The sequence below is a fragment of the Hylobates moloch genome, unplaced genomic scaffold (assembly GCF_009828535.3).
Source record: "Hylobates moloch isolate HMO894 unplaced genomic scaffold, HMol_V3 SCAFFOLD_15, whole genome shotgun sequence".
In the NCBI taxonomy this organism is placed as follows: domain Eukaryota; kingdom Metazoa; phylum Chordata; class Mammalia; order Primates; family Hylobatidae; genus Hylobates; species Hylobates moloch.
In genome coordinates this window covers 41,614,928-41,628,077 of record NW_026652290.1, presented here as the reverse complement: position 1 = coordinate 41,628,077, position 13,150 = coordinate 41,614,928, and the positions used below count along the sequence as shown (strand labels likewise).

Here is a 13,150-nt window from a genome sequence, read left to right as displayed (position 1 = left end):
TGCAATATAGAATCTTAGCTTTTTATTTGTAGGAAAAAATAAACAGATTTCCCTCCCCATCAAGGCATCACAAGAAATGAGGCAATAAAGGGAAAAATGCAAATCCTAAAGTCATCTAGTGCCTTTCTCATAATTCTAAACAAAGAAAAAGTGCTCTCAGGTTTTGAAATCTCCACATACACTACAGATAGGCAAAAAAGCTACACACATCTCAGTTTACAAGTTTCAAGTTCTTAAAAAAAAACAACAACAAAAACCTTTCCTCCAGGGAAAGCCCATGAGATCAATTATCGAATTGAATTATACAATTCCACTTCAACTAGTCTAAAATTGATGTGCTTTGCCAAAAACCTTGAAAAATAGAATTAACCGGTTTTTTACAGAACCGTAGCAGCCAGTCTATTATTTAGAAACACCACCTGTCCTTTACATTAGAGTACCTGCCCCAGTTGTCTTTGTAATAGTCTGAAGCAACACACTGTTCATGGTAAACACTCTATTTTAGTAGATAAATATATGAGGACTAATCAAAAAGTCTCTTTAAGAAGAAAATATCTTAGTCCTTTGTATATCAAATCAGAGTCTAATAGGTAAAATAATATACATTATTTTCAAATATACAAATTATGTGCTAAAGTAAAAAAAATAAAATGTCCTTTAGTTCAAGCCAAACTTCTGTTGGTGCCACTTCAGTGGGCACGTGTGCTAGGAGATGGGTCCTCCATGCCGAGAGTCACTCCTGCCGGCTTCTGCAAGAGAGCAACACAAGCTACTCCATCAGAAGAGGGCAGCATATTCCGAGCTTCAACTATGCAAACACACTTATTCACTTGGAGATAATTCAAGATGGTAAACAGAAAAATTTTTTTCTTTTTTTTGAGATGGAGTCATGCTCTTGTTGCCCAGGCTGGAATGCAATGGCACCATCTTGGCTCACTGCAACCTCCACCTCCCGGGTTCAAGCGATTCTCCTGCCTCAGCCTCCTGGGTAGCTGGGATTACAGGCACCCGCCACCACATTCAGCTACTTTTTGCATTTTTAGTAGAGATGAGGTTTCACTACGTTGGCCAGGCTAGTCTCGAACTCCTGACCTCAGGTGATCCACCCACCTCAGCCTCCCAAAGTGCTGGGATTACAGACATGAGCCACCGTGCCCGGCTAACAGAAAATTTTAAATAAAACACACATGGAAAACTGATAACCCATTCCACTGATAGCCAACAGGAAAAATCAGTAAACATCTTCATCACATGAGGAGTTTTCTAGCATTAGCCTAGCCAACATTAATCTCATCAGCAGATCAGTCTTTAAAGACAGTCAGAGGTGGTGGTAACCAGAAGATGTTCCCAAAAGTTGAACAAGTAGCTAAGGTGATGGTGACGCTGCCACCAATGAAAACAATAGCCAGTATTTATATTGACCCTAAGAGGTAGAGATTAACACATCACCAGCCCCGTTTTATAGATGGCAAGGAAGAGGAGAAGCTGGTACTGAAATCCAGACAGTTGCTATTACTAAGTATACAAAATCACTTCACACAAAAGGCTCTTAGAATAGAATACTTCCTTAAAGATAGCAGCAGATCCCACTACTTTTTATTTTGCCAATTTAAAGTTTCTTTTTTCTTTTCTTTTTTAATATAGGGTCTCACTCTCTCACCCAGGCTGGAGTGCAGTGACATGATCATGGCCATGGCTCACTGCATCCTCGACTTCCTGGGTTCAAGTGATCCTCCCACCTCAGCTTCCCAGAGAGCTGGGACTACAGTAGGCACCTGCCACCATGCCCCGCTAATTTTTTGTAGAGACAGAGTTTCTGCATGTTCTCCAGGCTGGCCTCATGCAATGCAATCTGCTCCCCGCCACCCTACCTCCAAAAGTGCTAGGATTACAAGTGTGAGCCACCATGTCCAGCCTAAAGTTTCTATTAAATGGTGAAATAACATAAGTAATCTCATAAAATGCTTCCTCTTGTTTTATAAATATAAGTGTATATTTATAAATACAAAATTTGTATTTACTGTTTAAATTGACAAAAACTGTATATATTTATGGTATACAACATGATGTTCTGAAACATGTATACATTGTGGAATGGCTAAATCACACTAATTCATGTGCATTACCTGACATTTATTTGAAGTGAAAACATCTAAAATCTACTCTTTTGGCATCTTTCAAGAATATTATACACTGTTATGAACTGTAGTCACCATGCTATACAATGGAGCTCTTCAATTTACTCCTAACTGAAACTTTGTACCTTTTGACTAGTATCTCTCCAATCCCCCCCACACCCAACCAAATATTTTGCACTCCCCTTCAAGGAGGTGAAGTAGGTGGAGAGTGATGTAACTGGAGAGTGGAAGGTGCACTTCCCCAGGGAAACACCTTCTCCAGGGTCTACCATGAGTAACCACATTCATTTCCTAGTTGCTCCTGAGAGTCTAGTAAATGTTTTCTCAACTATAACTGAAACTACATTTTTTCTGGAAGTATTAATGCCTGATTTTTCTAATTTAGTGTTTTTCAATTTATATTGTTACCGTTATAAGGCTGAAAGAACATTAACAGATAAAGTCAACTTGCTGTTGCATAATACTTGAGAATTTAAAAAAAGGACAAAGAGAGAAAAATAGAATGTGAGCCCCATATGGGGTGGGGTGGGGACATTGGGGAAACTGGCTGCTTCAGAATGTATCTGACATTTTGCTGCTCTGGAAACCTAGCTGCTTCTTCCACCTTCTTTATTTCTACCCATGATTTCAAATTGTATTATCTTAGTTCTAAGAGGGTATTTCAGGACAGCCAATGGTAAACTGTAAGGCACTGCAAGTTAACAAGGTAGCAAGAATGCAGAAAAATCTGGAGGCTGCTCTTGAAAGACATTTAGTCAGAATAAGAGTCTTAGTATCTCCAGGGTGCTCACGTACTAGAGAAGGCAAAGTTAGTTTCCTTTCTGGAGTTGGAAGGCAATGGCAAAATCACACTGGTATGCACTCTGGCTCTATATAAAGACATTCTTAAAAATAAGAGCCATTTACCAAGGGAACATGCTGCTTTGCAAGGTGGCCCAGTCTTAGCTGGAGAGCTGTTAGGAGAATGCCTACACAGATCAATCGCTACAATTGTATAATTCTCTGAAATCTATTCTCCTTTTTTTGTTCCACAATGCATCCTTTTCTTCCTCTGGTGCTGGTTAACACTTACATTCTAATATTTCTACCTATTTTTGCCTCACAGATCCTAAATGTGCTACAAAAAAACTGACTTAGTTTCAATCTTACTGCTTTGGAAAAATATGCTTCCTCTTCTAGCATGACAAAATTCAAAATCTGAAGCATCAATTCTTCCCACTTAAAATAACCTTTAAGTGAATCCAATTCCAATAAAAATTCTGATGAGATTTTCTTTCACTTGGCAAAATGATTTTAGAATTAATCTTTAAAAAATGTAGAATAGGCTGGGTGTGGTGGCTCATGCCTGTAATCCCAGCACTTTGGGAGGCCCAGGAGGGTGGATCACCTGAGGTGGGCAAATCACTTGAACCCAGGAGGTGGAGGCTGCAGTGAGCTGAGATCGTGTCACTGCACTCCAGACTGGCCGACAGAGCAAGACTCCATCTCAAATAATAATAATAATAATAATAATAATAATGTAGAATAGCCCAGAAATTTTTTAAAAGAAGAATAAAGATGAAAGAATTTGCCTTGCAAATATCAAAACATATTATTTGCAATTATTATTCACTAAACAATATTAGGACAACTGATTAAACATTTGGGTTTAATAAGTGGAATAAAAGGAAAAAAACAGATTAGTTAAATCTCCCCTCACACCTTAAACTATGTATATTAAGATTTAAATGTAAAATGCAAAACCCACAAATACTGGCAAAGTACAGGTCAATATCTTTACAATCCCAACATAAGAAAGACCTTCTTAAGTCGGCAAGCAATCAAAGGCAGAATCATGAGAGAACGGGAAACTAAACTATATAATTTCTATCTGGAAAGTACAATGAAAAGCCAAAGGATACAGAAATTGGGAGAGAAATACATAAAATATATGACAAAGCCCTAGTATTTTCAGTGTATAAAAAGCTCTAAGAATCAATATGAAAAAATTACTATCTCCATAAAAAAAAAATAAGCTAGGGATAAAATAAGCAGTTCATCAAAGAATAAAGATGACCAACAATGTGAAAAGAGGACAAAAATGTAATAAAAAAATGCAATTAGTCTAGACAACATGGTGAACATGGTGAGACTTCATCACTTCAAAAAAATTTAAAAAGTTAGCTAGATATGGTGGCACACCCCTGTGGTCCCAGCTACTTGGGAGGCAGAGGTGGCAGGACTGGTTATGCCCAGGAGTTTGAGGCTGCAGTGAGCTGTGTTCTCATCACTACACTCCAGCCAGGGTGACAGAGCAAGACCCTGTCTCAAAAAACAAAACAAAACACAAAAAACAAAACAAAACAAAAGCCATGCAATTCACTACATTTACCTATCAGAGTGACAGAAAACAATTAGACAAGGGATAGGTATATATACATGATTTCAAAGTGCTACTGATAATACAAACACTCATTAGTTTCAAGAAATTATAGAAAATTCAAAATGTAATACTATGTAGCTATAAAAAATTATCTATTCATCAACATAGAAAGAGCTTCATATACTAAGTAAAAAGTAGGTTACCTAACAGCCCATAAGTGATATTCACTGACCCTTCAACACCTTTCAATTTCCAGAAAAACATCTGGAAAGGTAATTATCGAAGTGTTAAGATGACATCTCTACGTGAGGGATGACTACTTTCATTTTTTCCTTATGCTTTTCTGCACTTTATATATTTCTTTATTTTCTTTCACAGCTACTAATAAATTTTTTTTTTTTTTTTTTTAAAGAGACAGGGGTCTTGCTCTGTCACCCAGGCTCAGGCTGGGGTACAGTGACAGGATCATAGCTCACTGCAGCCTGGAACTCTTGGTCATAAGCCACTCTCCTGCCTCAGCATTCTGAGTAGCTGGGACTGCAGGAGCATGCCACCATAACCGGCTAATTTGTAAAGTTTCTATAGAGATGGGGTCTCACTATGCTGCCCAGGCTGTTCTCAAATTCCTGGTTACTTATTCTTCAAAAGCTCGAACTCAAGCAATCCTCCCACCTTAACCTCCCAAAGCACTGAGATTACAGGTGTGAGCCACCACACCTGGCCACATTCTATTGTTTTATAATTTGCACACCGCTCACCTAGCAATGCCGTATTTTCTCCTGCATCTCCTTTAAAGCTGGGATCACACTGTGGCTCAGATTCAGCAGGGGAGGCTGATGGTGGACTGCTCTCATCACTTCCGTCATCATCTGGTAAAGTTAGACTCAAATTTGCAGCTGGATCCCTTCCAGGAGGAGATTCTGGAGCAGGCATCTCCTGTACATCCCCAGGCTCTCTCTTGAGAATTAGAACAGAAGAAAAAACATGATCAAAGCTTATGTATCATCTGGCTCGTAATTCACATACAATATTATGTACTTCTGTACAATGAATCTGGCAAAAAGCACATCAATGTCTCCCTTATCTAGTATCACAAGAAAATGAATTCCTTCTCGACAACCAATCTCCTAAGGCCTACATGTTTTTTATTCTAAAAAACATTTCCCCTCCTTGATACAAGCAATGCCACCTTTTAAACTATTGACAGAAAGTGAAGCTTTCTTCCACTTCCTTGCCTTCCCAGACACAGAATATGAGGCCATAGCCATGAATTCTGATTACTGCCCTGTGCTGGTTTACAGTGAGGCACTAGGGTTTCAGAGATAAACAAGGCTTTTGAACAACAGATGCCTTCAGACTGTATTATTTTCTTGAAAAAGTTACTCTGGCTCCTTCCATATGGACAGGGTGCTGATCGGCTGTAGTTTGCCTCCACCTTCCCTCCTCCTTCCATTTGCTGCTTTAAAGAAAGGAAGACAGTGAAAGTGGAGGGCTGGAGACACCAGCAGCATCACTACGTTAAGTCTCGACATTTGGGGGACAGCTAGAAACCTTATTTGATTAATACCAGAGTCAAAGCTGTGTTGTAAGTGGATGGAACTCCTGGTAAAGTGACTTATTAGATGAGGGGTTACTGCAGGTTGACTATGACCTTCTGGCTCAGCATCTCACCATTGCTTCAAGTAAAAACACCACTCACGGGCACTCCACCTCCCTCCACTGGGCTGCGCCCCCCACAGCCCTGCTCCACCTGTGTTCTAGAACCTGCCCCTCCTGCCTCACCAGTAACGTAAAGCCCTCCCATCCCTGCTCCTGACACACCAAGCAACAAATCCTGTGGCTGTGACATCACCACAATACCCAAACTCCTGCCCAGCCTAGCCCCAACCTTTTTACCTAAATATCTGCCAACTTAACTACCTGCCAACCTCCAACCCTGTCTGTTCACTCCACAGACACAGCATTAGCCTCAACACTTTGGTGTGTCTTGACGGATAATGCAACACCCAGCTCAACGGCCCTCTCAAATGCACTTGCCCCACCTTCCAACTTCTACCTGGCAGCAGGGCACGTGACCCCTCCTCTGCGCTCCCACAGGCAGCACTTCAAACAGGCCTCTTTGGCCATGTCGTGTCTGTGTGCGTGCCCTGACCCTCCACCAGTCCAGAAAGTGAAATCCTCAAGAGCCCATGAGGGGAGGGGCTGTGTCTTACTCATCTTTGTCTCCCTAGAGCCAAGTGCAGATCTAGCACCTCAGATGGCATTTCTTTGACCCATCCTTGCCAAATGAATGAAAACAAGTGACATGGACACACTGAAATGGTTACAGCTGTAAACCTTTAAAGCCTGTGTGGTTGACTGAGGGTGACTCTCACTACAGTTATGGGGAAATAGAGAACTAGTTACTATAAGAGGGCACAGCATGGCTAACTAAAGCATACACTGCAGGAGGGGGTCAACAGGTCCACAGAAAAGGGTGTACTGTCTAAAGATTCAAAAGTCAAAGGCAAGACAGTAAGTTTCTGAGGTTTAATGTTACTACAGGTTCTGTTCTTCAAAAAATAAATTAGGCATTCTGGGGATATATATTCTAGCTTTCTGAAATTAACATTCTAAGAAAGCAACTCAATCTTATGTGAGATGAAGAGTCTTATCCATCAAGCTCCCTGTATGCTATTATTTAAAATGCTGTCCCACAAAGGCTCATCCTCTCATCTAAGCTACAGTTTCTGGAGTAAAGAGGGGATGAGCCAGGTTCATTAAGAAAGCATGTTATGCCATGCTAATCATAGCTAAAATTACTGAAAACCATGAATATGTGAAGAAATTCTAGAAGAGAGACAAATTTTCTGGACATCAAAACAGTCTCAGTTTCTAATAAGACAGTTCTTGAACACTGACCTCCACCTTCCTGTAAGCAAACAGTGAAGGCGTTCTGGAACTCACATTTAAAAAACAATTCAGTGGCCAGGTGCGATGGCTCATGCCTGTAATCTCAGCACTTTGGGAGGCTGAGGCGGGTGGATCACCTGAAGCCAGGAGTTTGAGATGAGCCTGGCCAATGTGGTAAAACCCTATCTCTACAAAAAATATGAAAAATTAGCTGGGTATAGTGGAGTACACGTGTAATCTCAGCTACTTGGGAGGCTGAGGCAGGAGAATCACTTGAACCCATGAGGCAGAGGTTGAAGTGAGCCAAGATCACGCCATTGAACTCCAGCCTGGGCGACAGAGTGAGGCTGTCTCAAAAAAAAAAAACAAACAAATCATAATTCATAGAGAATGACAGTAGTTGTTAAGGAAGTAGTCTCTTAAGCTAGAAGATGAGGGGGCATTTTAAGCAGACTGCAGTCTAGGAAATAAGTCTCGTTTAACGGGTCAGTTCTTTAATGATGCCACTATAGAAGCTTACATGACCATAATGGCTTAAAGCTGCATAAAGTGATCATCATTTAAAAAACTCCAAATTGTAGTTTCTAATTCTACAATAAACTCTATGAAAAACTCTAAAAATATGTTTAGCAACAAGACTATATTTGATACATTATTTTCCCCAAAGATCTTTATTTAAAAACTTTTTTTAAATTGATTGATTGATTGATTGAAACAAGGTTTCACTCTCGTTGCCCAGGCTGGAGTGCAGTGGCACGCTCTCAGTTCACTACAACCTCTGCCTCCCAGACCCAAGCGATCCTCCTGCCTCAGTCTCTCGAGTAAATGGGACTACAGGAGCGTGTCATCACATCCGGCTAATTTTTTTGTATTTTTAGGAGAGACAGGGTTTCACCATGTTGGCCAGGCTGGTCTTGAACTCCTGACCTCAAGCGATCCGCCCTCCTCAGCCTCCCTAAGTGCCGGGATTACAGGTATTAGCCACCAAGTCCGGCCTAAAATTGTTTATCTTTTAAATGAGAATATGTTGAGACATTAATAGATTGTATGAAGACTCTAAAAACAATAAAAAATATAACCTAAACAAATACATTTTTTCCCTCTATGTTCCCCTCTTTGGGTAGGGTAATAATTAAGTGCTTGGACCCTGGAATTAAGCAAACTTTATTTGAAAGATGATTCCCGATTAACTAACTGTATGACCTCAGGTGAGTTATTTAGCTTCTCTAAGCTCAAGTTTCTAATTAGTAAGATGGGAATAGTGACAGCACTTATACAGCAGCTGTGAGGATTAGACATATCAAGATATGGAAGGCATTTGTTCAGCATGTGGCTAGCTACTACTATGATTTCCTTTTCATTTCACCCCCGTGTCTTCTGTGTAAGGTCCTGTGACCATCGGTGATGAACCAAAGTCAATGCAGGACAAACTGCCCCAGGTCTATTTGATTCTGAAATCTAGGAACAGGGAATATTTGATGTTAAGAAGTATTGGCTTTGTTTTCTTCACATGTAAAATGAGCATATTAAGCCAGACAACCTATGGGGCTCCTTCCTTTTCAAATATTTTATGATTCTTGTTTATACAAAACTAGCATATACACATTCTGTGGTGCAGCATGCCAAAACACATTACTCTCTAAGTAATTACAAACTTTCTGGGAAACATCTGAGCATATTATTCTACCACCATAAATTTATTTCACTGATTTTTTTACACTGCCTTAATAACTCATTTTTAATAATGAAGAAAATTTCTTCAGAGAACTACAAGGATATTAGCAGCATTTCGCCTGTTCCTCTTGTTTCTAGTCAATAATGAATCACTCAGGAAGAACTGGGGCAGAGATTGAATATAAACAAAAACGTAACAAACCCAATATCCTAGGGCTTTGATGACATCAAGTTTACACATTGGACATGTTCGGTGATCCAAAAGCCATGGGTCAATGCATATTCTATGAAAAATATGCCTAAAAAGATTAAATATGTGTTAATGTTTTAAAATCGATGTCTATATAACTTACAAAAGAAATAAGACATTCTACCAACTCCTCCTCTCATTACAAGTTAGCTGACGTCAAATCAACACTCTAGTCTACTTACTTATCATGTCATCATTCTGTCTTCCATGTGAAACAGAATCTGGCACTTCTAGGGAAATTTTCCCTTCACTCTACAAAAACCATGGCTTATTTATGCCCTCACGCTAGGTTGTACATTTTTTATGTGCCTTTGTAAGTTATTTGAAAGCTTTTTGGGAAAAAATGTGGCATAAATCAACTAGTAGTAATAAGTAAACTACTACTAAACTGGCAGTACCTTATATAAGTCCATAAAATGACTCAAATGGAAATACAACAAAAATATTAACAGATCATCTTGCGATGGTAGGCTTACGCAACCCTTATTTTCTCTCTTACACAGTTTTGTATACTCTATTTTTCTATAATGAACACCTCTCACTTTCAGAATAAAAAAAAAAGGCATACGTATTTTCTCCTTTTGCTGATTTGTCTCAGTTGGCTAACTTTTCCTCCTGTGTGATAAATCTATTTTCTGCAAGTGATGAAGAAAAGGAGTTATCAGTATAGTATGGGTTTCAGAGCCAGACAGGCTGGACTCAGATACAAGCTGTGCGACTCAACGGCTGGGACTCTGAACTAGGTTCCTACACTCTGCCCCACACCAGGGTTAGAGGGGCACATGCAATGTGCATACAACTGTGCCAGGCACAGAGCATACTTGGTAATTGTTTGGTATTATTACTGTTGTTTGAAGACTTTTTTTTACAAACAGAAATCTACTAGTGGAGTTAAAAGTAACAGTACTCGCGGCCGGGCATGGTGGCTCATGCCTGTAATCCCAACATCTTGGGAGGCCGAGGTGGGTGGATCACCTGAGGTCAGGAGTTCGAGACCAGTCTGGCCAACATGGTGAAACCCGCTCTACACTAAAAATACAAAAATTAGCTGGGTGTGTTGGTGGACACCTGTAATCCCAGCTACTCAGGAGGCTGAGGCAGGAGAATCGCTTGAACCCAGAAGATGGAGGTTATAGTGAGCCAAGATCACACCCCTTGTACTCCAGTCTGGGCAACAAGAATGAAACGCTGTCTCAAAAAAATTAAAAAAAAACAGTACTTAAGAAATAATTTTTACAAAAACATAAAAGGAACATGTTGGTTTTATTGGGAAATTTGTTACAGAAATAAAGCACAGGAGAAAATAAGGGAAAAGTCAAAAGCCCAGTCAGGAGACCAGGAAATGTGCACATGCACCTGCGTTTGAGGGTTAGGTCCAAACTCCAGCTCAGCCACCAGCATGACCTAGTACTGCTCATCTGGGCAGCTTCCTGGACACTGTTTTTAAATCAGAAAGACCTGCCCTAAACCAGTCTGGAGTAAAAACTCTTTTCTCTACTTTAATAACTTTCTGCATGACATGATCAACTTATACTGATCCAACCCAACATTCAGTACCCATCATACCAATCACATGTAAATGTTTGTAGGTTTAAACCAGCTACCTTTAGTTAGGAAACTTTCATTTGGTTACCCTGATACTCATGCCTTCATTTCCTTCACAGAATTATCGATCTACTATAAAGTACTTGGATATATACTAACATACTTTGTAAACAAAGCAAAATATAATTATATACTGACTTGTGACTTGCTTCTAATAGGTGTGAAGTATAATTAAAATTCATCAGACTTAAAACATACAATTTCTGTACACAAAATGAACCCTTTTAACAAAGCAATTCTTTTAAAAAAGTTATCAATTAGAGTATCCCATTACTTTTTTTGGAGACAGAGTCTTGCCATGTCACCCAGGCTGGAGTGCAGTGGCATGATCTGAGCTCACTGCAACCTTTACCTCCCAGGTTCAAGCAATTCTCATGCCTCAGCCTCCTGAGTAGCTGGGATTACAGGCATGCGCCACCATGTCTGGCTAATTTTTGTATTTTTATTGTAATAGAGATGGGGTTTCGCCATGTTGGCCAGGCTGGTCTCAAACTCCTGGACTTCAGTAATCCGCCTGCCTTGGCCTCCCAAAATGCTGGGATTACAGTCATGAGCCACCATGCCCTGCCTTCCTTCCTTCCTTCCTTAAAGCAACTTCCTGCTACTAAAACAAAACCCTTAGTATAACCAGAATAAAGGAAAAAAAAACTTTTTTTTTTTTTTTGAGACGGAGTCTCACTCTGTCACCCAGGCTGGAGTGCAGTGGCACAATCTCGGCTCACTGTAACCTGTGCCTCCTGGGTTCAAGTAATTCTCCTGCCTCAGCTACCTGAGTAGCTGGGATTACAGGTGTACGCTACCACACCCGGCTAATTTTTGTTTTTTCAGTAGAGATGGGGTTTCACCATGTTGACCAGGCTGGTCTTGAACACCTGCATCAGCCTCCCAAAGTGCTGGGATTATAGGTGTGAGCCACAGCACCCAGCTAGGAATATTGATTCTAAACAACTTTAGAAGGAACGTAAGCCCAGGGTGCAAATAACAGCAGATTACTGCCCTCCCCAACCCATTTCCCTTAGGCTGTTTCAGGCTCTTCTCACTGGTCCCTCATTTTTCTTGCTCCCAACACAGCTTACTTTTTGCACTGCTAAATGTATAATGGAATTCCTAGGATTCTGATAAAGCCTTGCTTAGAAGACTAAAAGTCAATCTATGACAAAGATACTTAATGAGTCTAATGTCACCTAATAATCTCCTAGGCAAAGCAATCTTAAAGAGCAGGGAAGACATTACATTTAAAATCCAAGCTGCTTTTCTAAAAAGAAGAGATGATCACAAATTACAAGATCTTCATACCATAAAAAACAAATAACTATTTTGTCAGACACCTAAAACATGTCAAGTAATTTTTAGCATCTCAATAGGTAAAAAGAACATACTTGCATGGCAGAATTCTAATAATATCCTTTACTTTGAAATTTTCAATACACACTGCACAATTTTCAGCATCAACATCAATTCCCTGTAAAAAGAAAAGGAAAGTGTTACTACTTGGTACATAGTATATCCCTTGGTAAACTCACTACATCCGGACTAAAACAATGACGAATTCCCTTCTATGGTGGTACAACCGGTGAAACTAAAACACAAATAACTGTACTTGGTGTTTACCACTATTAGGGGATTATCTAAATAATACGGTTGAAAAGGAAAAAATTTCATTGCCTAATCAGATATGAACAGTGTTTAAATACAAATACACTGTTCACATGTATTACTGTATTTAATATATTTAGCCACATGCACCACCTGTCAATATGGAAGCAGTAAACATTTTATTTATTATTGTTTTATTTATTTATTTATTTTTAAGAGACAGGGTTTCGGCCAGGCGTGGTGGCTCACGCCTGTAATCCCAGCCCTTTGGGAGGCCAAGGAGGGTGGATCATGAGGTCAGGAGATTGAGACCATCCTGGCCAACATGGTGAAACCTCATCTTTACTAAAAATACAAAAATTAGCTGGGCGTGGTGGCACGTGCCTCTAGTCCCAGCTACTCGGGAGGCTGAGGCAGGAGAATGGCTTGAACCAGGGAGTTGGAGGTTGCAGTGAGCCAAGATGGCGCCACTGCACTCCAGCCTGGGCAACTGTTGAGCAAGACTCTGTCTCAAAAAAAAAAAAAAGAGACAGGGTCTCATTGTGTTGCCCAGGCTGGTCTCGAACTCCTGGACTCAAGCGATCCTCCTGCCTCAGCCTCCCAAGGTGCTGGGATTACAGGCATGAGCCACCG

General features: G+C 40.2%; 1 protein-coding gene across 1 annotated transcript in view; it reads right to left on the bottom strand.

Moving 5' to 3' along the window:
- The window catches only part of RNF149 (ring finger protein 149), a 31,122-nt gene continuing 17,972 nt past the window's right edge, over positions 1 to 13,150 (bottom strand). The window contains exons 4-7 of the mRNA XM_032176690.2: positions 12,301 to 12,383; positions 9,269 to 9,365; positions 5,259 to 5,457; positions 1 to 749 (exon numbers count right to left, since the gene is read on the bottom strand). Coding sequence (XP_032032581.1) covers positions 706 to 749; positions 5,259 to 5,457; positions 9,269 to 9,365; positions 12,301 to 12,383 — 423 coding nt within the window. The 3' untranslated portion in view covers positions 1 to 705. The remainder of the gene's footprint in view (positions 750 to 5,258; positions 5,458 to 9,268; positions 9,366 to 12,300; positions 12,384 to 13,150) is intronic.